This window comes from Tenebrio molitor, chromosome 7, assembly GCF_963966145.1.
Source record: "Tenebrio molitor chromosome 7, icTenMoli1.1, whole genome shotgun sequence".
NCBI classification, from domain to species: Eukaryota; Metazoa; Arthropoda; class Insecta; order Coleoptera; family Tenebrionidae; genus Tenebrio; species Tenebrio molitor.
This window is the reverse complement of record NC_091052.1, coordinates 5,093,176-5,119,764: the sequence shown is the minus strand read 5'-3', so window position 1 is coordinate 5,119,764 and position 26,589 is coordinate 5,093,176. Positions and strand designations below refer to the sequence as shown.

The window sequence follows — 26,589 nt, the reverse complement described above, 5'->3', positions numbered from 1 at the left end:
GTTGAAAACTTCATAATCATATCAAAGAGTTGAAAATGTTTCAATTATGGAACACCACGCCTTCTTATTATGACATCCAGCTTACTAAATTCAATCTCAAAATAGGAAAGTTTTAAATTAGAGTAATATGAATTACGTGATGGTGATTCTTAACTTAAGTGGTTATGGATGTTACAAGAAAAATCGAAATACATTTTTGTTCAACTAGAGTAAATCCAAGAATCTCGTCTTTTAGAAGCAGCTATTCGAAACGTTTGGATAAGTGGTAAGTAATAATGTCTGTAGGACAACCTGACTCTTCAATGGCCTTCTGCTCTTGCAACTTCTCTTTAAAGCACTTAAAAGTTAATTCTGCCGAAGCGAGTTGGAAAATCTAGTTAAATTGGTTGTAACTATACCTCGTACCAGTTGTAAAAATAGGGTTGCGAATACTTGACATTTAGGAGACCCCTCTTGCTCACCACCGCCGCCAGCATGACATCAGCTCGCCCAGAAGTAATTATCTCTAACCCGGTGTCGTAGTAGATGGAGGACACGCGACTCCTAAAACCCACCTGAGATCAAAATTAATTTTTCTTTAACGACTCACGTAAATCCGAGTGTACTTTCGATCATTTGCCACACTTCCCCTAAAAACCCCCCGAGCGTTTGTGAGTAATTGCTGGACGTGATGTACGGTAACATCTGCAATGAAAATAATTCGCATCTTCGGCATCGCCCTCCGACTCTTATACTTACATTATCGGCTACGACTCGGACGGTTTTGTCGCGAATTGAGTCTGAATTATGGGTGTAATTATTCAGTAGAGTCACGTTGAACAAAGATATAAAGTTGGAGCGGTCTTTATTCCACAGGAAAATGCTCTCGCAGTTGGATTTCACGTATTTCTGACCTTTTTTGCAGATGTTGTAGGGGACTCCCACACTTCCGTCTATCTGAAATAACATGTAACTTTTATTCAAAGGGAAACTTCGGGAAAGTACAAGTACTATGGCAAACAGAAGTTCCACGTAAAGAAACATTTTTTGAGCGCGTCGAACGAACGCTTCCTTCAGAATGCGCCACAGAAATTTTCGTTCAGTGATGATTGATAAGAACAGCTGCGGAACTTCACACGTTTTAATGTAAATTGAATGAGGTGTACTTGATTGACAACTCGTTGTGAATGATTTATGTCTGGTAAATAATTTTTGTTGTGTTTATTTTTTTCCTGGAGTTTTCCAGAATTATCTGTTTTTGTTTACAAATGGAAATTAAGAAACTTGCAGGCGCAGGTGCAACGTCGAGGTTTTGCGCAACGAAAGCTAATGGATAAGACGAGGGCCTTTAAAATTAAATTTGAGGAAGTGGATCATATCCGTATCACAGCATACAGAAATTTAATATACTAGTCTTTTATCTTCGGTAGATACCCGGCTTACTTTTTACTCAATATATCAAATGGTTCGTTCCTCATAAATTCAAAAGTAAATATTGAATTGGAGTGGCGCATTCCGATAAACTAATAATGGAGAGATAATAAATTGACGTAAATGTCAATAGGGTATGTTCTTTTAAACTAAGTCGGCCAGCATATGCAAGTAAACATGTCAGAATTAGGAAATTTTATGGCTTCCAGCTTGTGCATGGACTTGAACGTACGGATTTTATTTGATTTTGATCAAATAACTCCCAGAGTTTATTGGTTTGAGCAATTGTAATTGACTTAGCCGTTTACATAGCCTTGTTGGAAAATAATGTTGCTTCTTGTGTTTTCCATTCCTCGGTTTATTAAATCCAGAGGCGATTTGAGTTGCGAGGAAATTTATATAATAGAGATGAAAATTTTTGTAGCCAGGATGTACATCGAAAATGAAGGGTCTTCATAATTTCCGCACATTTTTCCTAAAAATGTGTATACCAAAATAAATTGGTAAATGCTGTTTTAGTCGCATAAGAATGCTACGAAAAATTTGATTACGAAGAGTTTTGGTGTTTTCGTTGGGCTTAAAATTAAAGGACGTTACTTTTCAAACAGTAGTTTTAGTAAAATTATTCGTCCGCTTTAATTAGGACTACATGAAATGCAAATAATAATGCATTAATATTTAACTGTAATTAGCAAAGAGCAGTGGAAATAACTCAGTAACTGAAAGGAAATGTAAACAATGGGTTTAATAATAAATGACATTTCAAAATTGTGTATTCAAATATTATTATAAAATATTCATCTGTTAGCAGTTTATTGTTGACACTAATTTATATTTAGGTCAAACCGGCTAAAAATTTCGATGAAATTCGGTGGATGCGCCGGGTCTTACTTCTGGAAAATATAATCTGAAGAAAGAATAAACGTGACTGCAGTTTTTATCATTTTTTTTTAAATAAAAAACGACAATTCATTACAATTCTAGGATTATGTAGTCGCAGCTACCAACCGGTTAGGTACTTTTACAAAACAATTCTTGTTGTTCATTCCAATTAAATCAAAATGAAATATTTGTAATGCTAAGATCGACATTGGAAAATTTTGTGAAAAAAGCTTTTTCGCTTGAACAAAGCTATTCACATGAAACTTATAATAAAAGCGCAAACTCATGAACAGAGCTGACTTAAAGTAGAGGTCTTGGAAAGGCATCACATGTCAAAAAATACACAGTGCTTACTTTAAATGCGAGGGTGAAAAATTAATGCAACACACCTACGAAACCACATTCAAACGACCGGAACTCCAGAACAAATCGATGGAATGAAAAATTAAACCACTGTTGGATAGAGGATTGAAACACCTTTCAAATGATGATGCATCACACGACTTGGAAATGTTTGAAATCTTTACAAATTCACGCTTTAGTTTACGTTAAAAAGCTCGATACCATTTCACTCAAATGGGGAAGGACTATTTACACTCACACCGTATATTATGTATACATCTGCCACACATGCAAAATCTGGATTTGAGTGCTTCAACATGGGATAAAGAAATATATTTGTCAATTTTGACTGATCTAGTACCGTGCCATCGAATAAAAAAAAGTCAGAGTAGGCGAAAATGGTGGTTTGAACCAATCAAAGCATCAGAATACCACAATCCTGGGCGTTGGAAACCGTCAATTGTTGTGTTTTTTTAAAGCGTAGATTAATTGGAGCATGTTGACAGCTAACCTAAAATTTAGAGCCAAAAAAATCTTTTTTTTCTTTCTTTGCAATGTTTTACATTAAAACTAGAATAACTTAACGATTCCTATTCTCAAAGCAAATATCTAAGGCCCCCTTTGCTGAAAACAAACATGTTCAATTATGTTCTGATAAAACATGAACAAATGTCATTCGTGTTAAACGGCGGGAAATTCAAACTTTACACTGTTCTAAATGGTTTAATTTTTCCAACGCCTACTCACTTATTTTGGCTATTTGGGAATATACTGCTCTTATTATGGTCACTGATGGGCAAAAAGTTGGTTTCATTAATCAGCGCGTCAAGTTTTTACCATTCTAAAAAAAATAAAATTTCCTTCTTTGAAGGTTTCGATTGCTACCAGATATATTTTTGCTCGCTACAAGTCAAAGTGAGAATAGAAATTATTTTTTTAACTCAGAAAAACAGCCTCTATGTACTTTGTTTTGTCATTTTGCAGCGGCAGCTCTGCGAGGATTAATTTTTGGATAATGCCGCAATTTCAGCACATTTCCAACAGACCAATAGAGCATCTGCTAATTCAATCGGTATTTTTTTGCAATCCGCGGCACGCATTTGTGATTACCTCAGTCAGTCGTGAATCTGAATTTGAGATAATAATAAGAACTGATTACTCGTGTCCAAAATAAATCTTCTTATCGGGGCTAGCCTTCATTCAGTCGAGAGTCTAGACTGAATGGTGGTTTACGGAACGGGGCTAATTACCTGGCATACAATCCGCATAAATAAAATACCATACAGGGCGAAGCAAGGTTCGCAATGGAAATGACGTAATATCCAGTGGAGTAATGGCGGTCATAAATTGATCCAACTATCTGTCCATGGCACGGTCTGCACCTGTCACCTCTCGTGTTCTAATGTGTCCGTCGCGTCCGGCCGGCATTAACCCCTGTTATACACGTTCGCTGAATTATGGCCGTTAGGACCTATGCGTTATAGGGGATTGAATATTAAATGGGGCGCTCTCGCCGTGTTAGCGCGAGATAACGGTCTCCAAGTTGCTCCCTAATAGCTTTATGCATTCACGGAAATGTCTGAATACGTGATAAATACACTGGCTGTATCATTCGCCGCGTGAATATTTAAACATAGGTTTGCACAGCTTGATGAAGGGATGATAAGAGACAATGCGACCGCGCGAATAGTTCCAATCCGGCCGATTCGACGCTATTTTATGGAAATGGACGGCCGGCTTTCTAAACCTCTGATTCATTGACACGTATCGATTTGCTTCTGGGGGTTTTATGGACGCATTAGAGCAAATTCCGTAATCCTCGGATCACGTTTAATCACAATAATAGTCAACCATCTGTAATAACACATCTCAATAATCTGGATCGCTCCAGTTGCGACTTCCTCCACTTGCAACATCTGCCGGGATTTTAATTGCAGCCCTGCACAGAAATAACACCTTCATTACTAAGCGGACCAACAGCGCGCCGGGTTTGAAATTGGAGAAGTCTTGAGAAGTTGTCTTTACTGTATTAAAAACTAGAACGAACTGAGTAAATACTCAAACGAACTGAAAGAGTTTAAGAGACTTTAATTTGTTTAGATCAAAGTGTTTCAACTCAATTCAGAACCCGGGTTCGACGTTTCACCTTTCTTGCACTAATTACTTTTCAATGGCATCAACTGTGAAGTGAATAAAAAACGTTGGCCAGAAATGTGTAATGAAGAGAGGTTTCAATACCAAAACCTTACCATTGATTAAACAAATTTAGTTGTTTTTCATGTGTGAAAATAAAAATGTATGTCTTGGTGGTTTATTGTAAAGTGGCTGTTGAAAAAGATATACAATGTGATCAAAAAGAAAACAAATCTGAGCAGACGTTGCACATTAGCGGTCATCTCGTAGCGGAATTCTATGCAAGTAAACTATCCTAGACATAGTTTATTTGTGAGCTGTAGAAAAAAGACAATGATAATTTCAATTTTATCTCACTTAAACTAAAAACTCTTGTTTTCTCTCCAAAGACTACTGTAAATTCTACTGATTCCTCTGACAATCAATATCCCTGAATGTTTCTTCTGCTTAGTAGTACTATTTTTAGTATGGTTTAGTACAAAGCTTCTTTATAGTTATTTTCATATGCGTAAAGCTGTCACATTACTTTTCAAGTATGTGGCCGAAATTTGAAGCACGAGGCGTTAGCCGAGTGATACAAAACAGGCCGAGTACCTGAAAAGTGACAGCGCACGTCACACTTTTCATGTTTGTTTGGGCAAAGTCGTAAAGGTATTTACGTCACCATGCATGAAACTTGGCTTCATTGAATCATCAACAATAAAGACAGCCTACAAGCAGCTGAGATGAACTTCTTGAAGGGCGAGAGGTGCACAAAAATGGATTTGTTAGGAATGAAGACGTTGACAAAAAGAAAACTCCAGGATGAGGTTGCAGAGGCGTTTAAATATCTGATAAGATTTCCAATTTCCATCTGACAGAAATGAGAGTCAAAGAAACAGTGCTTGTTAAAACTTCTAAAATACAGAGATATCCGCCTGTAAAAGGGAGTTGGTAATTAACAGAAAATGACCGGTTTTGTGATTTGACGATATTATTTACAAATAATGAATTCTATAGAATTTGGGGTCCGATATTGCTGTCAGTCATTTTTTTTTATAAAAAAAACAAAACGAACAAATAAAAGCGTAATTGGAGAACATGAAGCTGCCAACGATTTGAAAGGCTGGAATGCAGTGTACTGAAGTTGTGTCTTTATGCTAGAGCTTTTGTGTTTGTAAAGGAAACATGTCCAGATAAATTTTATTTAGTGCACTGATCGCCTCGGAATTTTATACCCACTGGCTTCATTACGCAACAGAGACTCCTTACATAACGATAACTCTCGCCCCACATTTAACACCTTTTGTCTCGGTAACCAGCTAATATAATTTATATTTTTAAACATAGCGGCACTCGTCGGTTAAAAGCCCCCCGAGGTAATTTAAATCCTCTTAATTCCTCCTCTTCCTCGAGTTCGCACTGCGTCGAGACGAGGACACTTCCATTGACTCGTCCACTTCCGCAGAGTTCGTTGATTCAGGGCGAAATGCCACGTATGGAGGACCAATTACAATATTTCAAATCCTAATCTCTAATGAGCTCGTTAATTCAGTGGCAAACTTAATTTGTCATACCCCTCGGCGTTCACGCTGATCCCGACCTGTTAATATATAACGCGGAACAGGTCGATTAATCACTCGAGGAATAGTTGCACTCGCAAATCGCCCATGTTTACCCTTGCAAATCTTCCATTAATAACTTCGTTACGACCGTACGGATCGAATAGTGACAATAAAACTAAAGTTGGGTGCTGGGAGGCGAGCCGAGTGCCCCTCGGAGTTTTAGTTCGATGGAGAAGGCAAGTAATTGCCTAATTTCCCCCAGGACTATCTTCTGTGAACTTCAAACAACCCCAATCTTATTTTCATGCTTACCATACTTGCAGCCAAATGGATTCTATTATTTTATTGCACGTTTTCAAAACTCGACAGGTGAAATTTATCCTTGTCGAAGTTGTGCTGTTTGAACAGGTTCAAGTTTACTCACACGACGCATATTTCACCGCAATCGGATTCCTCCGCCAAACCATCAAGTCCTCACTCTCGAGCAGCCATCGTGAAATTTACTTCCACCTGTAATCATCAGACCAACTAATTGTTGGCTCAAGATGGGCACCGGCGCGCTCTTTGAAGTTGAATCGAGTCGCTGCCATCTTCCAAGATGGTGGCGGCGCGCCATCTTGGGAGCGGACTCGTTTTGGTCACGTTTAACGACGTCGCCAGTTATGTTAAAAAATAAAAAGTGAAAGTGCGGGGACCTGATGAAAATTTCAAAAATATATTTCTGCTGTCCTGACGGCTTAATGTACGGACAAGTTTAATGTTTTATTCAGAAAGTAAGAGTGGCGATTTCCCGGGGCAAAGTGCTGCCTACGTTGGCTTATTTATTTTATGAGAGCTGACAGAAGTGCATTTGAGAGTGCGTGATTCCTGGGATCCCCCAAATAAGTTAAATCAATTACGCGAAATGGATGATCTCTTCCCTTCGGCGTAGGCATTTGTTCCTAAGCTAGATGCGGCAGTCGGAGGCACCGCCTTGCTTACAAGCAATTCATATAAGGAAGCCACAGCAGAGTAATTCCCGGATTTATGCAGCTACTTATTATTCCGGTCGCAATCTATCTGCTGTCGGAAAAGTAAAAGTAGCCAAAATAGCCCGGAATGATGTTGTTTAACTGCACAACTTTCCGAGGGAAATGTTTTTATATTGTAATAAGAGATATTTAGGTTTATTACCTAGAAACTTTTATAAATTGCTGCCTTTATTTGAAGGGTTTAAAGTTGTTCAGGCGGAACTTGCCACAATTGCTTCAGACATTTTCCGTAATTAAAGTTTTGTTCAGGTAAACTATTCTCTGCCCGCACAATACAAATTCGCATCAAACTTAAAACCGTCATCTTTTTTCCAAGAATATTTGTTATTTGATTCTGTACTCCCACAAGGGGATTCAAATTGGTTCGGATTTAAATTTCAGGGCGTGCTCTGACGGCGAATTGCTTTTCCTACGTCATTTTCGAAAAATCTCGCCTCCATAATCTCGTGATTTAATCAAATGTACAGATTTGTCACCCTAATAAATACCTTCGTTTAATATTTAAGACATCGCTAATCGAATTTGAAGATTTCCAAAGCTTAATCACGCTTCGCTTCGCTCGACCTGATTAACAGTAAAATTTTAGGGACAATTCTTATAATGAGGACGAGACGACTTCATTCAATTATCGATCCCGTGATTGCACATGACAGTGTTTGTCGTGCCCTAAACTGTGTTTAACACATATGAATGGCGAAATTTCGTTTGCATAACAAGCGGCGAGGGAAGCGGAAACGACTGATAAAACGCAACCATGGAAAATTTAGGCGCCAATTCTCCCACCAATTTTTCTACCATCCATCGTTATTTTCACGAGATGAAAAAACACTCGCGTCAAAGCAATACAAGCTAATTCCACTCTTCAACATAATTTAATAGGAAATTCTTAAATTTCTTTAAGGCGCTCGTAAATTTCTCCTGAAAATTGTGTCTCATATTCGAGTGATGAACGGCGGACGATGCAATCTTCTAATGAGTTCTTTCCGGTTCCAGTTTCACCCTCTCCGATGGAATCCTGTGCTTTCGTTTCGTGCCGAACTATATCGAAATGTGGGTTGACTTTTGTTAATCTCGTTAGCCGAATTAATTAGGAATTCACTCTTTTAATCGTTGTTTATGCGCCGGAAAATTATGCATTCAAATCGATGTAAGGGCTTCGATAATATTTACTTTATAAATACCGTTATTGTTCCAGAGGAAGACTACGATGCATTCTGCTTAGCCTACATGTTTACTTACCGAGATTTCGAAATGGGAACGCTGGGATTGGCCTGGACCGGCGATCTGAAGAATGCTGGGGGCGTCTGCGAGAAGAACGGGGTAAGGTCTCTCGCTACACCACCTGAACGACGTTTAAATTCATATTTACGTGAATTAATTTAATCCTATTATGCCACGGATTAAACTAAGAGTATTAGAGTAACGTTGGCCCTTTTATGGGTTAATATGGTTAAGTATTATCCTCAACTAACAAGTCTAACGTGCAGGCGATGTACCAGATGAGTGAATTTTTTTTTGCCGGCTCATATGTTGAGTAGCTTTGTTTGTTTTTTGTCCGCATAAGCTGCTCGAAAGTTGGAGCCAGGACGACTCATCAAAATTTACCGGTTGGTATGAAGCCAAGCGTCCTCTTGTCGGGCAAGAAACAGGGCGGCATGTGTGCAGTCAAAACCCGTCTAAATTGGTACATTAATAGATTACACAGTGTCTGTACCTCTACGTGTGTATGTACAAGATTACTCCATTATAATGTTATTAGCCGAGCCATGCCAGAACAAGAGAATCATTTCCAATAACACGTTCTGGTGTGCATGCAACATCCATTGAACACTCTCCATGTGACAATAGCCAGTCGAATGGTTGTAATAAATTACTTTACAGGTGTTTATTTTTGGCTTATTATCTAACTTCGGTCACCCTGTTTCGTTGTTGTAGCCAACAATCGAACATTCAATACGCAGCGAACATCGGGACGGTTTGATGTGGGGACTTCCCTTTGTCACAGTTTCACGGTTTTTCGGCACAATAATGGAAAACCAGATTCGAATTAGATAAGGGTTGATAAGTTAAATTTTAATTAGAAAGTTGAGAGGAGTCCTGGATCGATTTGATTGATGTTGGTTGCTATTCCGCACCCAAACAGACATGGTAATTTGACAATTTTCAAAGGGAAATTGGCCGGTAACATTGTTTTAAGACAAATTTTATTACGCCGACGAACGTGAGCAGTAAAATCGAACAGTAAAACGTGGTACTCGGAGGACCACGAGGAACCACCATTCGATGATCGATAACGTAAGTTTGGGACGGCGCCAATTAACCTGAGCTTTTTTAAAGCTCAATCAATAAACACCGTTCGTATTTAAAGCGCTTTACGAGCGCTTAACGCTTAATCTGGCACACCGAGAGAAATGAAATTTATATTATGGCTTTAAATATTTACATATTCATCCACACTGCATCTGTAAATTGCAAAATTAACTATTTAAATGCAACTGGGGGCCATTCGCACGCTGACAAATGTTTGTTATTTTTATGTCATCATTATTTCGGATTTAATTAATAATGTAATATTTGTTCGTGAAAATTTTATCGTGTGGGTTCAGAAAGCTTCACTCCGGTCGATAATTAATTTATCTATAATAGCTTTGCTGCAGTATCGACGATCACTAATGACAAACATGTTTACGGTGAAGCGACTAAAATTGGAATTGTAGGCCTTGTCAAGGGCGCAGTAGACGTTTCTCTTCTACAAAATGATAATGCAGTAATCAACCTAATTTAGACGAAAATATGAGATTGGAAAGGAGGCAGAGAATTTGCAGATAGTGAAGCCTTTCTCTCTAAAAATAAATACTCGGCGTTATCGAGCACTGTGCTGGCACAGCCCCAGATGTTTTTTTCTTTAATACAGATTTCTGTATTTGCTGATCAGCAATATGCGACGGTTCACTGCATGCATATGAACTGATTATGATTCATGCGGATAATAAAAATAAACGGAAAATGGTGTCGTCAGGAATTTGAGGATCGTGTTGAAATTTGCGATGAGCGAAGGAGTTGTTAAAATGCCCCAATTCGCGGCGAAGATAATTGACTGCTTCAGGACGCGACTTAAATCACGGACAGCGAAGAGAGCGGTTTTACTTCGGCTGTGACAAGTAGATTGGTTTTCGGATAAAAATTAGGTGTTTGTCTGGAATAAATTCATGAATATAAAGGAAAACACGTCAAGCGTTTTCACATATTTTCAGAATATCGTTTGCTGAATTTTCCTCTTCCAGCGCATACTTTCGGTGTTGTTTTATCGTACAATTTGTTCAGTTCAACTTGTGTCAGTATTGAATTGTTTCCAGTGGAACAAGATTATTCGATGTATTACTCACGTATCGATGTATGAAAACACTCCAAATCATAATAGTTATTTGTATCATGAGGACGTTTGCGAGCATGAGTATGGTTTGCAGTACGAGGCGTGGCCGAGTCTTGCAAGTATGAATGCTGTCAAAAACATTTAACGATCTCGATTTTGTTGTGATATGTTTTAATTTTTGCCTCAGTCGATTATGGTACTGCAAACAGGAGACAAAACATCTATCAGAGATATTACGTTCACAATTATGCGTCAATTTCCCATCTCGAGATTAATGTGTCAGCTAATAATCGCTGCAGAATCTATCAGAGCTTTGCTTTTGTACGTTTTTTTACATTGTCCCGGGCAAAGAACGAGGATAATACTTGGGCTGGTGTGATTTCATGATTTAGCAGGAAGAGCGATTATCAATCACAGATTTCAATTTCAGCATTACAGAGGCAGCATGAAATCGCTAAATACAGGAATCGTTACGTTATTGAACTACGGCAAGCACGTTCCGCCTGCGGTGTCCCATGTAACACTGGCTCACGAGATTGGACATAATTTTGGATCACCGGTGAGTATCTTATCTTGTCATTTTGTCCCGGTCTGAATCAAACTCTTTTAAATTTGGTCGTAGAGAACTAAATGAGAAACGACGCGACAGAACTGGCCGGTTTGAATAATATTTCGTTTGATTGTGAGATGACTCGTTCACTAGCGCATAATCTTATTGTATTTTCTTCGGATTTGATCGCAGTAAAAGGCATTTTCACAGCTCGAAATTACGTTTCTATGCAAAAGAGCGTTCGTTCAATCTGCGTTTGTTTTTACATTTTGGACGCTTCGGCGGCGGTAATCTTTTAACAAAAACTCGACTGGAAACTCCAACTCATTACCATTCTGCCTGTCTTCGACGTCCCGTAGAAAATTCCAATTGAACTAATTTCATCCGGATTTATTAAATCCGGACAATAAACGGACGCAATCGATGGCAGAACTTAATTTGTTCTAGGTTTGCCATGTCTGTACAGTGCTTGGACAGAATTCATAACAAAACCAAACCTCTAATCTTCGACCAGTACGTGCAGTTCCAAAACTGTTTCCACCCTTTAAAGTAAACGACGATCAATAAGTACAGTTATAACATTATTCTAAAACACACATTTTTATGCACCCGTAAGATGCACTGGTTAACAAAGTTTTTGTCACGTGAAAAATGCACTATGACCCTGACGCTTTTTGTTACGTGTGTGGCGAAGTAACTCTTAAAGCTCAAAAACTTTATTACAACGTCCATTAAACAGTCTTCCCATCTTTATTTGGTTAAAACATGGGTGACCAAGGCAAGAGTTGGGCCCGTCTCATCTGCTCTTCAACATGTGTTGGTTTTCCTACAGGATGGGCAAATAGTTCTCGTCATATGCCCTTTGCAGGTCCAATGGTTTGGAGAGAACAAAAACATCACTCAACAGACCGTTACTTCTGACAGACAAACACAACAAGGATCGTATTTAAATCCAAGGAATATCCGGACTTACCTCCGGTAATGAGGTCAGGAAAAATTATGACGAGCAATGATGACTCAGACATTAATGGCGTCAATCTATCAGAATGATCCTAATATCGAAGCACTTTTTCGCGTGAGAATCATTTATTGACACAAGAACTTGGTGCGTGATTTAACTTTGTCCATAAAGTAGGCGGAATTTCTAGAATTTAGGTTAAAAGTCTGGAATCTTCTCTATGGTAATACAAGAGTATGCTACTTTCGGGGTCACTTCGTCAGAACGAATTTAATTTTTTTTTCGCAAGAAGGAAATTTAGTATATTGTAATGATTTCTGCTCTGTAATGAAGGTACTGGATCATGAACATGATACAAAAGAGTGGCTTTTGTTCGTAGACTCTTCTAAAGTTAGCTTGAAAGCTGTACTGCTTCGTAACGGAAATAAATTTCCTTCCGTATAGTTCCTACAGTTGGCTTCAAAAAAAACGGGAATTGAAATCTGACCTAATGTGAATTGGAAATTTAATTTGTCAATTTATGTCAATTTGTGTCCGTTTGACAGTAGTATTTCTGACACATAAGTGCAGTTTTTTAACCTAAACTCTAAGAGGCCGTTTCAAACTATAAAAATTTAATAAAATCTGACAGTTCCCGTTTTTTTTTAAGCCAACCGTACTATGAGCGACAGATTGCACGTTTTTATAAATCCTAGTTCCAAAACATAACGCAGTGAAAAATACTAAACTCTCCATCTCAATTGTTTCACTTGCCTCTGTGTCTGTCTTCTGTCAAAAAATGTGCAATTTATCAGGGTACGGCGTATACCACCCAATGCGACTTATATGGAAGAGTTATATGAAAATATGTTTCGTTCTTACATTTTTGGAAAAGATCCAGTATGAAAATTGTGCCGAGACTCGAAAATCATTGCTATTTTGGTTGGATTGCAGCTTATACAGGGTGTTTCTGAAATAAGTGGATTAATTTTAACTGGTAATAGAACTCATCAAAAGAAACAATTTTTCTCTCTGCCATTTTGGCGAAAAACGTTGCGTAATGGCTTAAAAAACTAGGAAAGATTTTCCTAAAACCGTTCATATCTCCAAAACTAAGCTACCTAAAAGCGTGAAACAACCAGATTCTTACGAAGTGGATTTTTTGCTATACGGGTAGATTTGTTTGAATTTCGATTTCGGCGTTAAAACACGTTTTCTGGATGAAAATGGACGTTTTTTTCATATTAGCGCTGATCTCAATTAGCCATTGCAGTATTTAGTGGCGTAGGGCTATTTTAATGAAAAATTTTTCCAATTTTTTTTTGGAATTAAACATCGTTTTTCGGCAAAATGGTAAATAGAAAAGTTGTTCCTTTTGACGAGTTCTATTACCAGTTAAAATTAATGCACCTATTTCTGTTACACCCTGTATATGAAATTTTGTTGTTTCATGTGTGAGTGAGATAGCAAACATAGAAAAAGCCATTAGGTAATAAAGGGGTAAGTAACTTACTCCAGTAAAGAAAAGTGTGTTAAATTCTCCATTAGTTCTTACATTTTTCATTAGTTAAACCTGAAAATGTCTATTTACCCACGTTACACATTACTAGGTCTTACGGAATATTTTGTTCAGATAATGGACTTAAACAACATTGGATTTTTATGTGTGATCGTTCCTAGAGTTAGTGACGCTAAAATAAAAGCGGGGATATTATTTATAGGTCCTCAAATGAGAGAACTGATGAAAGACGAAATTTTCAATATTCGAGCAGAAATTGAACCCACTTGAAAAAGTTGCTTGGGAATCTTTTCCTAAAAGCAAGGCAAAAAACTGTCGAGACTTAAGTGCATGAACTACTGAACTCCCACAAAGCTTTGGCATACAACATGTCCCTTAAAATCTATTATGTATGTACTGCCACCGACGATCACAGCGAGAGATTTCACCAGGAGATATCGAACATAGAAGGGCAGTATCGGGGCAATTGGAGTTCTAATATGCTGGCTGACAACTCCTGTACTGTCAAGAGCATATAAATATACAGTGTGGAATAAAATGATTGACATCTAGTTACCTTTGCATTACCCTTGTAAATGCCGCTCTACAAAAGAAAAGAAAGCCTAACCTCAAAATATTCCAAATGTGATTTATTGCGAAGGGATGATATGAATGCAAAGTAGAGATTGAAATTAAAAAGGAGCTAACAAAAGCAAGTCACAGCTAGTGTTGAAAGTGGCCACCAACGTTTGTTAATTCAATTTAGTAAATTGTAACAATTGTGCAAAAATTCCGAAGCTAACTAGATGTAAATCATTTTATTCCACACTGTATTATATTTAATACGTAGCAAAAAACATTTTGCAATTTTCGACAATTAAATATTTTATCAATTTTTGAGTGCACGTTTTAAGGTCAACCGCTTTTAACCTGACGTAAAAGTGCTCTTTGGAGTCTGTCAGGCGATGATAAATTCTGACCAACACTGTACCTACGTCTAGATTTCCCATATGTTCGTAAATTTAAATATCCATGCAACAACTCATGTAAAATTGACAGCTTTGATAAATCTCCGGGAGCATTTATCACTCTCCCTCGTATGTGCATGTATGGAATATTTCAATTTAGAGTGGCGCAAAAATGTTGCGGAATATCCTCCAAAGCGTATTATAGTATCGTGCAGTGTGGTCATTAAACCGGAAATGGAAGGTTTAATTTCAGGACTTTGAAATAGCCCTAATTGTTTTGTTTCACAGAGTGGATCGAGTTTTTCATCCAAGTCCAACTGTTGATAACATTCATTTTCTTGACAAGCCGAACATCGCGCTGCCTTTTTATTGCGGAGACAATGAATAAAAACATAAATCAGGAGCACGTCAGCTCTATTAGAGCGTGCAAAGGTTTGAATATTTCCATTTTTGTGCGGCATGTGTGCGTATAAGTGACGAAATTCCCTTTTTATTCGTCCATAAAAAGCCGCGGAAACCCGGTGATACCCGCCCATCGTAAATTTCGCCGTAAATTTTAAAAGGGTATCCTTGTTAATTGTGCAAATTTATCATCGAAAGAAGCTTGAAAAAATATTTTACGTTCGACAATAAAATAACAATCCAGAGTCACCCGTATTGGCTGACTTCGACCGCCGGTTCATTATTCCGCATCAGCGCTCATCTAGTTCATTAAACTATCGAGTTAAAGAGACCGATTAATGTTGACTTTTTCATTGCATAAAGCACGACCCGGAACAGTGCACCCCCGGAGGCGAAGATGGTAACTTCATTATGTTCGCGAGGGCGACGTCTGGTGACAAGAAAAACAATAATCAGTTTTCCCCTTGCAGCCTGAAAAGCATTAACCCAGTACTTAATTTTAAAGCGCGCTCACCAAAAGGATGTTTTACAGGTAAATCACTACGCTCTTCCGCAACTTTGTTTCATTAAAACTTTTCGTTTCCAATTTAACTTTATGCTTTTGATACATATTTTCACTGTTGCTCTTGACTCCATGTCAGTTCCACTTGCCGACGTCGCTTTTTAATGACTTATTGTTTAATCCCGATTGATATCGAAAAATTGCAGAACCGCAAGCTTCCCTTTGCGGAAACGGCGTCGTCGAAGAAGGGGAAGAGTGCGACTGCGGCTGGGAGGAGGACTGCCGGGACCAGTGCTGTTACCCCCAAAGAAGATACCCCCCGATAGACGAGCCGCCCTGTCGTCTCACCCCCAGAAGCATCTGCAGCCCGTCACAGGTGCTCTTAGTTTTTTTCCGCAACCCCCACAGATTGTAAATCTAATCTGTTCTCAGGGCCCCTGCTGTACGTCCGAATGTCAAGTGAAATTCGGCGACAAATGCAGAGATGACAACGGTTGCAGGGACGAAAGTTTCTGCAACGGGCGCAACCCACAGTGTCCTCCTTCAGTCAACAAACCGAACAAGACCATCTGCAATAAAGAGTTTGTTTGTTTCATGGGGGTACGCCGTAACCATTGCAACTTTTACAAGTTAAAAACTGAATTATTTCAGGAATGCACGGGCTCAATTTGTTTGGCGTACGGTCTGGAATCTTGCCAATGTATCCCGAAAAAGGGCGACCCAAAAACTAAAGCGTGCGAGTTGTGCTGTAAACTTCCAGGGGATAATCAACCGTGTCTTTCGTCGTTTGACTGGAACGACATGCCCTATGATATACCAGACATGTATTCGAAACCGGGAACCCCCTGTAACGACTACAGCGGGTACTGCGACGTGTTCCAGATGTGCAGAGAAGTAGACCCCTCAGGACCCTTGGCCACACTCAGGAAGTTACTTTTGTCCGAAGAAAGCTTCGCGAGCTTCAAGAAGTGGATGATGGACTATTGGTACGCGGTAGCGGCGATTGTCGCATTAGTAATTGCCCTGCTGGTAAGTCCGTCGTTTTATTTTCGCAATGATAACAATGAAGAGATTATTTTTTGTTAAGATTAAAATAATGATTGAAATTCGTTGTTGGCAAATACGTGAGTGATAAAGTATCTTGAATGTAAATCCCTTGAGAGGCCCTCTGATGTATAATTTAGTCACTTAAGTCGCTGGTTCTTGATGCTAATATTTGTTTTTAATTCGTAAGCCAGTATTGTAATTCGCTTTTGTGTTTCGTTTCGTATACATAATGTTGGGATGTTCGTCTGAACCCCAGTTTTCCGTGGTTTTAGCCTTCTTCGGCAGCTCTCATGAATTTGGTCCGTGAGAGCACATTTGTCTTTGTTAACTGTATCGATTGTGAATTTGTTTTAGGTCTTAAGCACGAAATATCTCAGTAAGAAGCCAAATCTGAAACTGAAGTCGATCACGATAATGCACAGTTCGCCGACGGAGGCGGTCAGACTGCCCCCCGACGGAGAGAACGGCCAAGTAACGGTGCATCCCGCGGTCAGGTCGAAACTACCTCTGAAGCGTAAGGTGCGAAACGGGAAAGTGAAGCGAAAGCGGAAGAGCAAGGAGTCAGTCAACAACAATTTGAACAGTCCCAGCAGGAGCAAGAATTCCCCGAAGAAAAAGAAGCGAGTGTCGGCGCCGGTGGGGGCGGAAGAGAGCAGAAAGAAACCGGCAGTGGTGGACGCCGCAGTCATCGAGATACCGCACAGCAAGGTGAAGAAGTCGCCGCAAATCGCCGTCGCGAACAACAACAAGAAGAAAAAGAAGAAGAAGGAAATCATCGATTACAGCAACGTTCAAGCGGATGTTGACGGTAAAAAAGGGTTAATTAGCGCTGAGGTGCTTCATAACCCGTTGACGCCCGAGGCGGATCCGGTCGGGAAGGTCCAGAATTGGCTGCTGAAGTCCCAATACGCTTTACCCAAATCGAAGTCGACTCCTGCAGGATTGACCGATAAGTCCCGCAGGAGTCCCCACAAGCGTCCCACCATCCGGCCCCGCACCGACAAGAGCAAGTCGCACAGCGTCGGCAACATACCTAACGAGAAAGAAAAAGTTAGGTTGCAAGTGGTGTACAAACCACCGTTTAAATTTAGTGTTAAGTTGCGTAAACCGGAAAAAACTAGTGTCGTGATTGAACGTGTGGCCGATGCCAACAAGAAGACTGAAAAAAGTAAGGTCCCCAGGACAGGTGTGCTTGTGCGTACTGTGAAACAGCGTGAGCCGAAGCAGAACAGCAAGACGAGTGTTGATAATCCCGCTGTTGCGATAGACGCAGCCCCTATAGCTAGTCCGTTGCAGGTTGTTGATTCTCCCGCTACTAAACCTGATGATATTGATTCCAATATTCATACCGTCCAGTCTGATTTAGAAGTATTGTTATCTGAAAGCGAATTTCTATTTTCAGATGACTGATATAACTTTACGCGATGACCCAAATTGACTTGTTTAAGGCTGTGGAAACAAACATTCCGCACTCTCAGAGCTGCTTAACATTAAGTTTGATTCAGGTCGATGTCGCCTTCACGAAAATTTACCCCACCGAAATGCAGTGACCATCCTCGCTTAGCTGACAAGTGCCTTTATTTGAACTTTCAACACTCAAATCGACGATCTTTTGCGAAACTGCGGGCACCGAAATTTTGAGCGAAACGATTGTGCACAAATTTATTTTGCAAACACCGACACGAGTCGTCACAAAATTACGTTTTGTTACGAAAGGTATTTTGTTTTTATTACTGGGAGTTTTTGTGAAGGCGACGTGGAACGTTTTAATTAACAGTGATCACTAGGTTAAATAATTTTTACTTAATCTCTCATCCGAGTGTAAAATGAAAAAAAAACTAAAATATATATTTATTTACAAAACACCGTAACTTGATGAAACTGCTGCTTGTATGGTATTTTTACAGTGCCATTTTTGTACTGTGAATTTCGTGGTACAAATAGGACGTAGTTTACAATCGTCTCATTTGGTACAGCCACATTTCGTAAGATACTATTGTGTCAAGCAAAAAAAAAAAACTTTTAAAAATTCGAGTAATTTAGCGTGCCAAATAATTGCTTTCATATTTAAATAGTTGAAATTTATACACGCTGAAAGTGTTCTGAACCTACTATTTTGTGTACCCTTGTTGAAAAAAATGTTTCATTGTATAGTCGCATGCCACTTTCACACTAAATAAATCATTGTGACATGTGAAACAGACTACTGTCGTGTGAAGTCTGGTTCGCACCTCGCTCTAGCTTTACCTTGTGTGAAAGACGTACTTCCATTATGTTATCTAATTAAGTTAAATTAAATTAAAACAAATAAATTACCTTAAATTGTAAAATGATCACGTATATTTTGATTTTTGATAAATCTTATGGTTTAGATGTTTTTACTTTTTGTCTTTTATGTTTTATTAACTTTATTATAATTTACTGATCCATGAAGTATTTTTCTAATTAACGTAATTCGTTTATTAAAACTAAATTATTTAATTAATTACACAATTATGTAATTTACCTTTTTATACAATAAATTTCTAAAACTGGTCCAGAGCCTGAAAATTGATAATCTGAACCTTATTGACACCATTAGAGTATCTCCAGTCAAAAATACAACAACCAAGATTCCTATGTTTATTTTAGCTGCAGAAGAAGAGAAAGATAATCAATCTGCATTAAAGACCGAATTTTAAGGGAATATGTTCGAATATTTTATGCAGAATGTTTAGTAAAATAATAAGAGCAACATTGTCATAGAAAGGTGTGGCGTTATTCAATTCGTAGAAAAATTGCACCCATTTTATTACATCATTTTTAAGCTTTTATAAAGTGAAATTTGTGACAGCGTATCACAGGCTTGAACATTGGAATTCTGAAGTACATTAAGTACAATATTTGTGTGAACAGTAGTAGCAACTTAATTTTGTTACTAGAATCGAAGTGGATTCACTGAATAACTTTTTTTACGAAATAATTTATCGCAAAGATAAATAAATCTGCCCCTTTTCAATAACGTGTCTGTATTACTGGTTGCCTACCGCATGCCTTTTTTTAACAAGAATAAAAACATGAAGAAGTTATTTCCAATTAAGCAAAAAATTTAGTAAATTTACGGACATTACACTAAAGAAATCATTACGTATGGTAAGTTCTCTAATCCACCATGTGAATTATTTTACCTATTTTAGTACAAGGATGAAAATTAACTAGCTAAATGCATACTGAACTTCGGTTTTTTCTTAAAATGATAATTTTGAAATGAGAATATTATTGCCACTTGATACATGATGATAGTTCGGTTCCAAGTTGTAATATCTTTCCAAGATTATTTAAATTTTGTTTTTGTTAGGTTGGCAGTAGTTTTTCACAACCTATGAAGTAGGTACGCATTTTCAAATTTTTACATTAGTTAAGCAAGCAATTAGTTAATGTAGTTTCTGTTAATCGTGAATTCTTAACTTTGTCTTCTTGCGGAGCATCATTTCTTTCTTTGAACTGCTAGAAGCGCCGTAATTATAATGCCGACAACATTGAGGTTATGTCGACGAGAAGGGATTTAAATTCAAATTTATTTCCAGCGCTTTTCAAACAAAAATGGAGAAAACCGGTGGAAAATTTGTTTTGGAATGGGAATCACACTCAAAACAAATCACTAGAGGTTTATGCATGCTGATGGAAAGACAATGTTTAGTTGATATTGCAGTTTGTTGTGGTAGTAACACTTTGCATGCACACAAGTGTGTTTTGGCAGCAAGTAGCAGCTATTTTAAAGTAAATCGTGTAAATTCTTGTTTCAAAGTGCGACCCCAATATTACTCTTATAGGAACATCTAGAAAATAAAGCTATTGAACAGGTAGTAATAAATGGATTAGATTTTGCTGTGATGAAATCCCTGATTGAATTTATGTACTGTGGGGAGTGTGCTTTTGGTGAAGATCATCTGAAACATTTTATCGCTGCGGTAAAATTTTTCAAAATTGCTGCACTAGAAAATGTTTTTGCAGAGAATGAGTATCAGAATATCTCAGGTAAGTTACAAAATTTTATAGGAAATGAGAGGTACCAATTTCAGCACTTGTAAAATCGCACATCAAAAACGCGTTCGCAACGCAATTTTTTGCGTTGTTTTTGTTTATTTTCGTGATAATAATAAGCTCAGGGCTCACAGTAACGAGTCCATAATGTTCATAATAACGAAATTAGAATCAATATCGGAGATATCAATGTAATCAACAAATCAAATCGCCAGCCAAGGATCCATAAATCATGTAGATACTAATACATTATCATCGTTTGACATTTACCATATTAGATTACAAAATCGAAGTTATGTGTGGGGAGTCTGGTAACATAAAAATGCTCGTCAAAAAAAGGGGAGTAAAAAGTGTGCGGGAAGAATTTTTCAATATCCGGTTTGCAACAGACGAACATTTGCTTGATTAGATTTTGAACGAGAGCATTTGATTTTAACTGTGTGAACTGTTTTTAGCTGACGAAGTGTGTATTCCTCCTCCGCAATTTATATGCAAACCCCCAAAGTATCCAACAGTTTACAAACCTTTTACCAACGCTTCCTTGCCCCCAAAAATAAATTATGCCCTAAGTAATGCGTACGGCCAGCATAAATTTAAGCGAAAATGCCTTGGGAGCGAAGCCGAAAAAGCGTGTGCCAAAGAGGCCCAAGCAAGTCGAATCGCCCTGGCCAATTTACGTAAAGTAATGGCGAGCACACCGCAAGTTCACTCTTTCATCGTCGAGGAGTCCTTCAACGAAACAACCGTTGAAAATTTCATTCCCAACGTGGACGAGAATTACGTCGACAACATACACGACGTGCAGTTTGTTAATGGGAATCCGCCCCAAGTGGCCGCGAACGGTAAATCTCTAAATGTGATCCCTGTTTCCAACACTCAGGGTCTCACCGCTGATAAGATTAAACATATCTTGGGGAACGACGAGGTGGAAATTATGTTTCAAACGAGCGATGGAAATTTCGTGAACGTGTCTGATGAGGTTCTGTTGAACTTATCGAAAGGAGGTCTTCAGTATCAAGTGGTGGATGAAAACGGGCACATCGGGGAAATTCAGGAGTTGAAAACTCTGGACAACGAAGCTATTGCCAACAAAGCGGCAAACGTGGAGTCTTTCCCGGATGACCCCAGCCTGAAAAGGGAAGAGTCCTTTGATTTGAAAATAATCAAGAACCCAGACGAAATCGATAAAATAGCCAAAGCCATGCCGGAAGAATACATCGATCCTAACTTTTCCAGCGCCGCTTGCAACAAAACCAACTTGGAGTCTCTGCAACTGCACACAACTTTTAATGAAGACCTGTACGAAAATAGTTTCCACATGCAAAACGCGGAGATGTTCGAGCCGGAAAATCTGAGTATGCATTCGGATCTGATGGCGGACAACCCGATCGAGTTCGAGACCGTCAGCGATTTGAAATATAAATATTTAACGTCGAAGATGAACGCTCTCAAACACGGCAACGACACTATCAATTTGGACCCGGATGATTCATCATGTTTCAAAAAGGCCATAATGGCCGACGACATCATAACGAAAATCGGCGACAGTGCGAACGAAGATCCTCTACGCGAGACTAATGAAGTCTTGGTTATGGAGACGGATGCGCTGAAAACCACTCAGAATAAATCATCTTTGAAGTTCACACCGGACATGTTTTTTGCCGAGCTTCCAGGTAATGCGTGTACTGAAGACAAATCCAAGATTCCTGCTGCGAATGATGCTGCAAAATAAATTGTTTTTTTTAGCTTAATGAAATTTTTTATAGTTTTCGTTTGCCGCTTCAAGTTCCCACAGTTTGTTTTTAATTTAAATAATTAATAAAGAATGACTTTTTTGTACTTTTTGGTGTACGCCAATTTTTTAACAATGCAGTGTTCCAGTTAATATTACATCATCGGGGACATTAAACATTTAAGTAGTACTCATTGACATTTGTAGTAGTCGCGGTTGCTTGCCCTGTTTTTAGTACATTATTGTTATTTTTTTGTACGACGGTAAAGTTGCGTTTGCAGAGATTTCTCCTTAAAACCGCATATTTATTTAGGTGCATGATGCATATGGCAATGTCTTTACTGAAACATAAAAATCGCCACGATTCCATATATGGTAAATGCCTCAAGATTTTTTTTAACTTGGCTTCTCAATTTAAGTACATACATAGTTAAAAATTTCAAGTGACCATTTATTAAATTTAACAACTTTGCTGTACAATTGAAAATAATGAAAACAATTAAGGTGGCAGTTGTGTTGCCTTTTATAAACATTAAAAGTTGTTGAATAAAATGTCGCATTAATTATTTATTAATCACAGGAACGAGAAGTCGGCCCGAATGCTGTGCCGTGTAGTTAGTACAGGCAACAATTTTAATGATAAAATCCGCATTTTGCAAAAACTTGTCCTCTATTGAAGATTTTTATGATGAAAATCAAGACCGTAAAGGATTTTGCTAATACAATGCTCAATGTGGCTTTTAACGAGTTCAATGTCTAACGAATCAGAGACGTTTTTCTACGGTTAATTGTCTTTTTTGACATTGATTAGACTTAGTAAGGTATATTAAATCAATCGTAGAAAAATAATACGATGATATTAAAATCTCTTCATGCTCAATGAAATTTTGCGGTTTGCTAAATCCATGCGAAACGTAATTACAAGGTGAAATGTGCCTTATTTTATTTTAAAATTGGGTGCAAATGAAAAAGCGAATACATTTTATTATTTCATTAAACGAAATTAAACATGAATCAAGAGTAGCGATAGAGTCGTAGTTTTTTTCATAGTGTGGAGGTTTTTTGTCTTGAACACATAATCGAGAAACAAATCTTCCGGATTAAGCGAGAAAGTGTGAAACAGAATGACATCTTTATGGATGTTTTTATTGTTTTTGAATACCAGTAGCCAAATGTTCGATGATTGCGTTAGAGATTTTGCCCAAGATTAATTATTTTAAATCAACGAGAGAAAGCCACGGAAATGTAATTAGTTTTCTTTTTTTGTATTAATTTAGCGGTCATTATAATTCGATATATCATGTTAACCACCACACCCCGTACGCTCAGTTTTTGTAAGTGCTCTTCTAGTATTTAATTGGATTAGTCAAGACCGAGTGTGAATTCACACTTCAAGGATTACTGCCAAAATTTTCAGGTCAGTCTTGTGATATTCACGGGTTATTAACCTTTATAGTGCAAATCGTGATAATAGATGTTGAAATTAATAATAGCAATTAAGAATATTTTTCCAACGTGTTCGCTGCTAATTTTAACATTACATTTACAAGGTGGCAGTTTCGCAATTTTGGACAATCATACAATAATTCCAGGATTGCCAATGAAAATCTCAAACCGGTCGACTTTTCATTATCAATTTGGAATAATTGCAATTCCAACACAAAGTATTACACCTTCCAGCTAGCTTGTTAACATTTATTGGTCGCTTATTTTTATATAAATACAACCATGATTATCTTGTTGCAAAATTAGATCACTTGATAGATTTTGTAACGCAATTATGTATCGCTAACCGGTTGTCATTGGTGTTTGATTTGATGTTTTTTCTCCCTTTGCATTTAACACTCGGAACGTTTTTAGCAACATGCGAATCTCAGTTTTTCCATTCGGATGATTGCAAGACTTTTACATTTTTTTTTCGCAATTTGAAGACTCCGCATTTAGTCATTATAATTATATCTTTTGATCCAACATAATTGCTGCAATGTACCAAATTCGCATGTAAAGAATGTATTGGAGGTTAAACGCAACACGCGTAGGTTTATCTGCCATATCGTTTGATTTTTTCAAAAGTCATAATTTAAGCAAAAAATAGGGTCAAAGTTGATGAATGGCATTATTTATTGATGACATCAGGAGTAGTTGCCTTGGAGACCACCAAACTTATCAGAATAAAATGGCAAAATTACGCAATGATAATAATTATAAGAGCGCCCCTAGCGCCAGGACAACCCCATTTGCCACATAATATGACATCACCCAACGAACAACGAGTCATAATTTTATAAATTATTGTTAGAACAAATAATTATAATTTCATAAATTAACATTGAGCCTGTTGGCAATGTTGTGCGTGACAGATACATTCATTTCACCTAGTTAACCAGGACTGAATTGTAATTTAATCTATTTTTCATACTCACGTATGTTCTTGATAAGACATAACATTTTCATATGATAAATTTGTCGGCAGTGTCCAAATTATAAAGAAAGTTTTAATATTATGGGGTTCGGCCGTTTATATAATATGTACATCCAAATTTGTTCGTAAATTGCATGTTCTAAGTGGTAGCGGTTTTCTAAACTGTTCATTTTGTTCCTGATTCGCCCGAGCGGAAATGCTTTCAGTTACGGTCATCTTGGCCGACCAGTATGGATAACTTGGAAAATACATGTCGAAAGGATAGATCAGTGCCAGCTTTTTGCCATTTAATTACTTCTTATTTGAAAATAATCAACGGTGCTGCTGGAGTCACTCAAGCGGAAAATCATGTCTTTATTTCATTAATTGCCTCAATACAGTATTCAGCAGTGAACTTGAGCAGGTTAGGATTTAATCATCATTAGTACGTAATCGTACCACGAGTCCGCTTAGTATACTCGTGAGGAAATCGTCTACATGACGATGGAAATTGTGAAAACAACGAAACTGGACGTGAGTGTTTTATATGTAAATGCCAATACCATCTCGAATCATTAGATAATAGAACTACAGAAAAGAACCATTAGCAATAGAGAATACGATTACGTCACTACATTGTCTCTGGTGTCGCCTAGATAATTAAGTAAACATAACCTTCCTCACTTTTTAACTTTCCTTTTTTTCTTTGATCATCACATCACACCTACAGCAAGAATTTTTTCACCTTCTTGATAATTTATTTTCGTAGAAAAGTGGTGGGTGTACCGGCGAAATTTGCATAATTGTTATTATTGTAATTATTGTTGTTCATTTCCTCGTTTATTGCCTTGTTAAAATTGGGTCAATGTCTACACAAGGCTGTTATCACCATCTTTTAAATAGAGGCTCCAAATGTGAGAGGGAGCGAGACGACGAAGATCATCACTAGACAACTAGTCGCCGGTGCGTCATTTTGTATCGGGAAATGTAAAAATTGACCAGTTATCCTTTCGGCGTCCATTTCATTGAGCAAGGCAATGTACATAATGATTGGACATCCATATTTAATGAATTTGGTCCGAATCACTACACTTGGAATTCGTAGGCGACCATTCATGACACGTTCGCCGTTTAGGCAAATGAAGTAATAAAGTCTTTACCGAGACCAAAGACTTCAACGATCGGACATGGTGTCGGATTTGGTTTGCGCAAGTCACACGTGTCTGCTATCTTGACTCGTTTTTCGAAATTAAGTACACACCCAGCGGACAAAGGTTAAAGCATGTTAAGAATTCATAACGCATCCTAATATTGACAAAACAGAATAACAACTTTTAAGGCTATAACTTGGGTTAGACAATAAGTTTGCTTGCCCTTAACCTATAATGGCTCTTAAACTGATTTAATTATAAAGTTTCTTGGCATTATAAAATATGTTTACCCACTTTCTTGTTATCTTTGGAAATAATGCATATTCATAGTTGTCTATTTAATTTAGGTTAATTTTAACAAGCGTTTGAAGCTGACGATTAAGTTGATGAACAATTAAACAGTTCTCATCAAATTCTTGGAAACGGTAGCGATGTCTTATCTGTACTTCTATGAACCATTTGAAATTAACAGATGCGATGTTAATTATTGTGTCCCAATTAAAACTATTGATACTGTTTTCATAAATAATAAATAATCGATTTTTAATTATTCATAATCACAACATAACAGGTGATATATCATTAAAATTAGAAAAAAATCTTTATTAATGTCAAAGTCAGTTAATGATTATGATTGCCATACGAGTTTGTCATACCTCGAAG

At 37.8% G+C, this 26,589-nt stretch overlaps 3 protein-coding genes across 3 annotated transcripts in view; 2 read left to right on the top strand and 1 right to left on the bottom strand.

The window, feature by feature from the left end:
- Kul (Kuzbanian-like) overlaps positions 1–19,154 on the top strand; it is an 85,079-nt gene extending 65,925 nt beyond the window's left edge. Inside the window, exons 6-12 of the mRNA XM_069054304.1 lie at positions 8,538–8,662; positions 11,146–11,274; positions 15,434–15,602; positions 15,779–15,948; positions 16,005–16,172; positions 16,224–16,601; positions 16,974–19,154. Of these exons, the coding sequence (XP_068910405.1) occupies positions 8,538–8,662; positions 11,146–11,274; positions 15,434–15,602; positions 15,779–15,948; positions 16,005–16,172; positions 16,224–16,601; positions 16,974–18,029 (2,195 nt within the window). The 3' untranslated portion in view covers positions 18,030–19,154. The remainder of the gene's footprint in view (positions 1–8,537; positions 8,663–11,145; positions 11,275–15,433; positions 15,603–15,778; positions 15,949–16,004; positions 16,173–16,223; positions 16,602–16,973) is intronic.
- Positions 1–26,589, bottom strand: part of LOC138135555 (glutamate receptor 1-like) — a 51,165-nt gene that overhangs the window by 3,649 nt on the left and 20,927 nt on the right. Inside the window, exons 2-4 of the mRNA XM_069054309.1 lie at positions 739–936; positions 590–684; positions 406–543 (exon numbers count right to left, since the gene is read on the bottom strand). Of these exons, the coding sequence (XP_068910410.1) occupies positions 406–543; positions 590–684; positions 739–936 (431 nt within the window). The remainder of the gene's footprint in view (positions 1–405; positions 544–589; positions 685–738; positions 937–26,589) is intronic.
- Positions 19,813–22,481, top strand: LOC138135552 (uncharacterized). The gene is made up of 4 exons (XM_069054305.1): positions 19,813–19,989; positions 20,186–20,378; positions 20,432–20,636; positions 21,098–22,481. The coding sequence occupies exons 2-4, from the start codon at positions 20,202–20,204 to the stop codon at positions 22,372–22,374; spliced, it is 1,659 nt and encodes a 552-aa protein (XP_068910406.1). The 5' UTR covers positions 19,813–19,989; positions 20,186–20,201; the 3' UTR covers positions 22,375–22,481.

Coding starts and splice junctions, on each gene's coding strand:
- LOC138135552 (XM_069054305.1), top strand. CDS start 20,202: ATGGAGAAAACCGGTGGAAAATTTGTTTTGGAATGGGAATCACACTCA. Junction 20,379..20,431: donor CAAGTAGCAGCTATTTTAAA/GTAAATCGTGTA, acceptor TTACTCTTATAG/GAACATCTAGAAAATAAAGC. Junction 20,637..21,097: donor TGAGTATCAGAATATCTCAG/GTAAGTTACAAA, acceptor AACTGTTTTTAG/CTGACGAAGTGTGTATTCCT.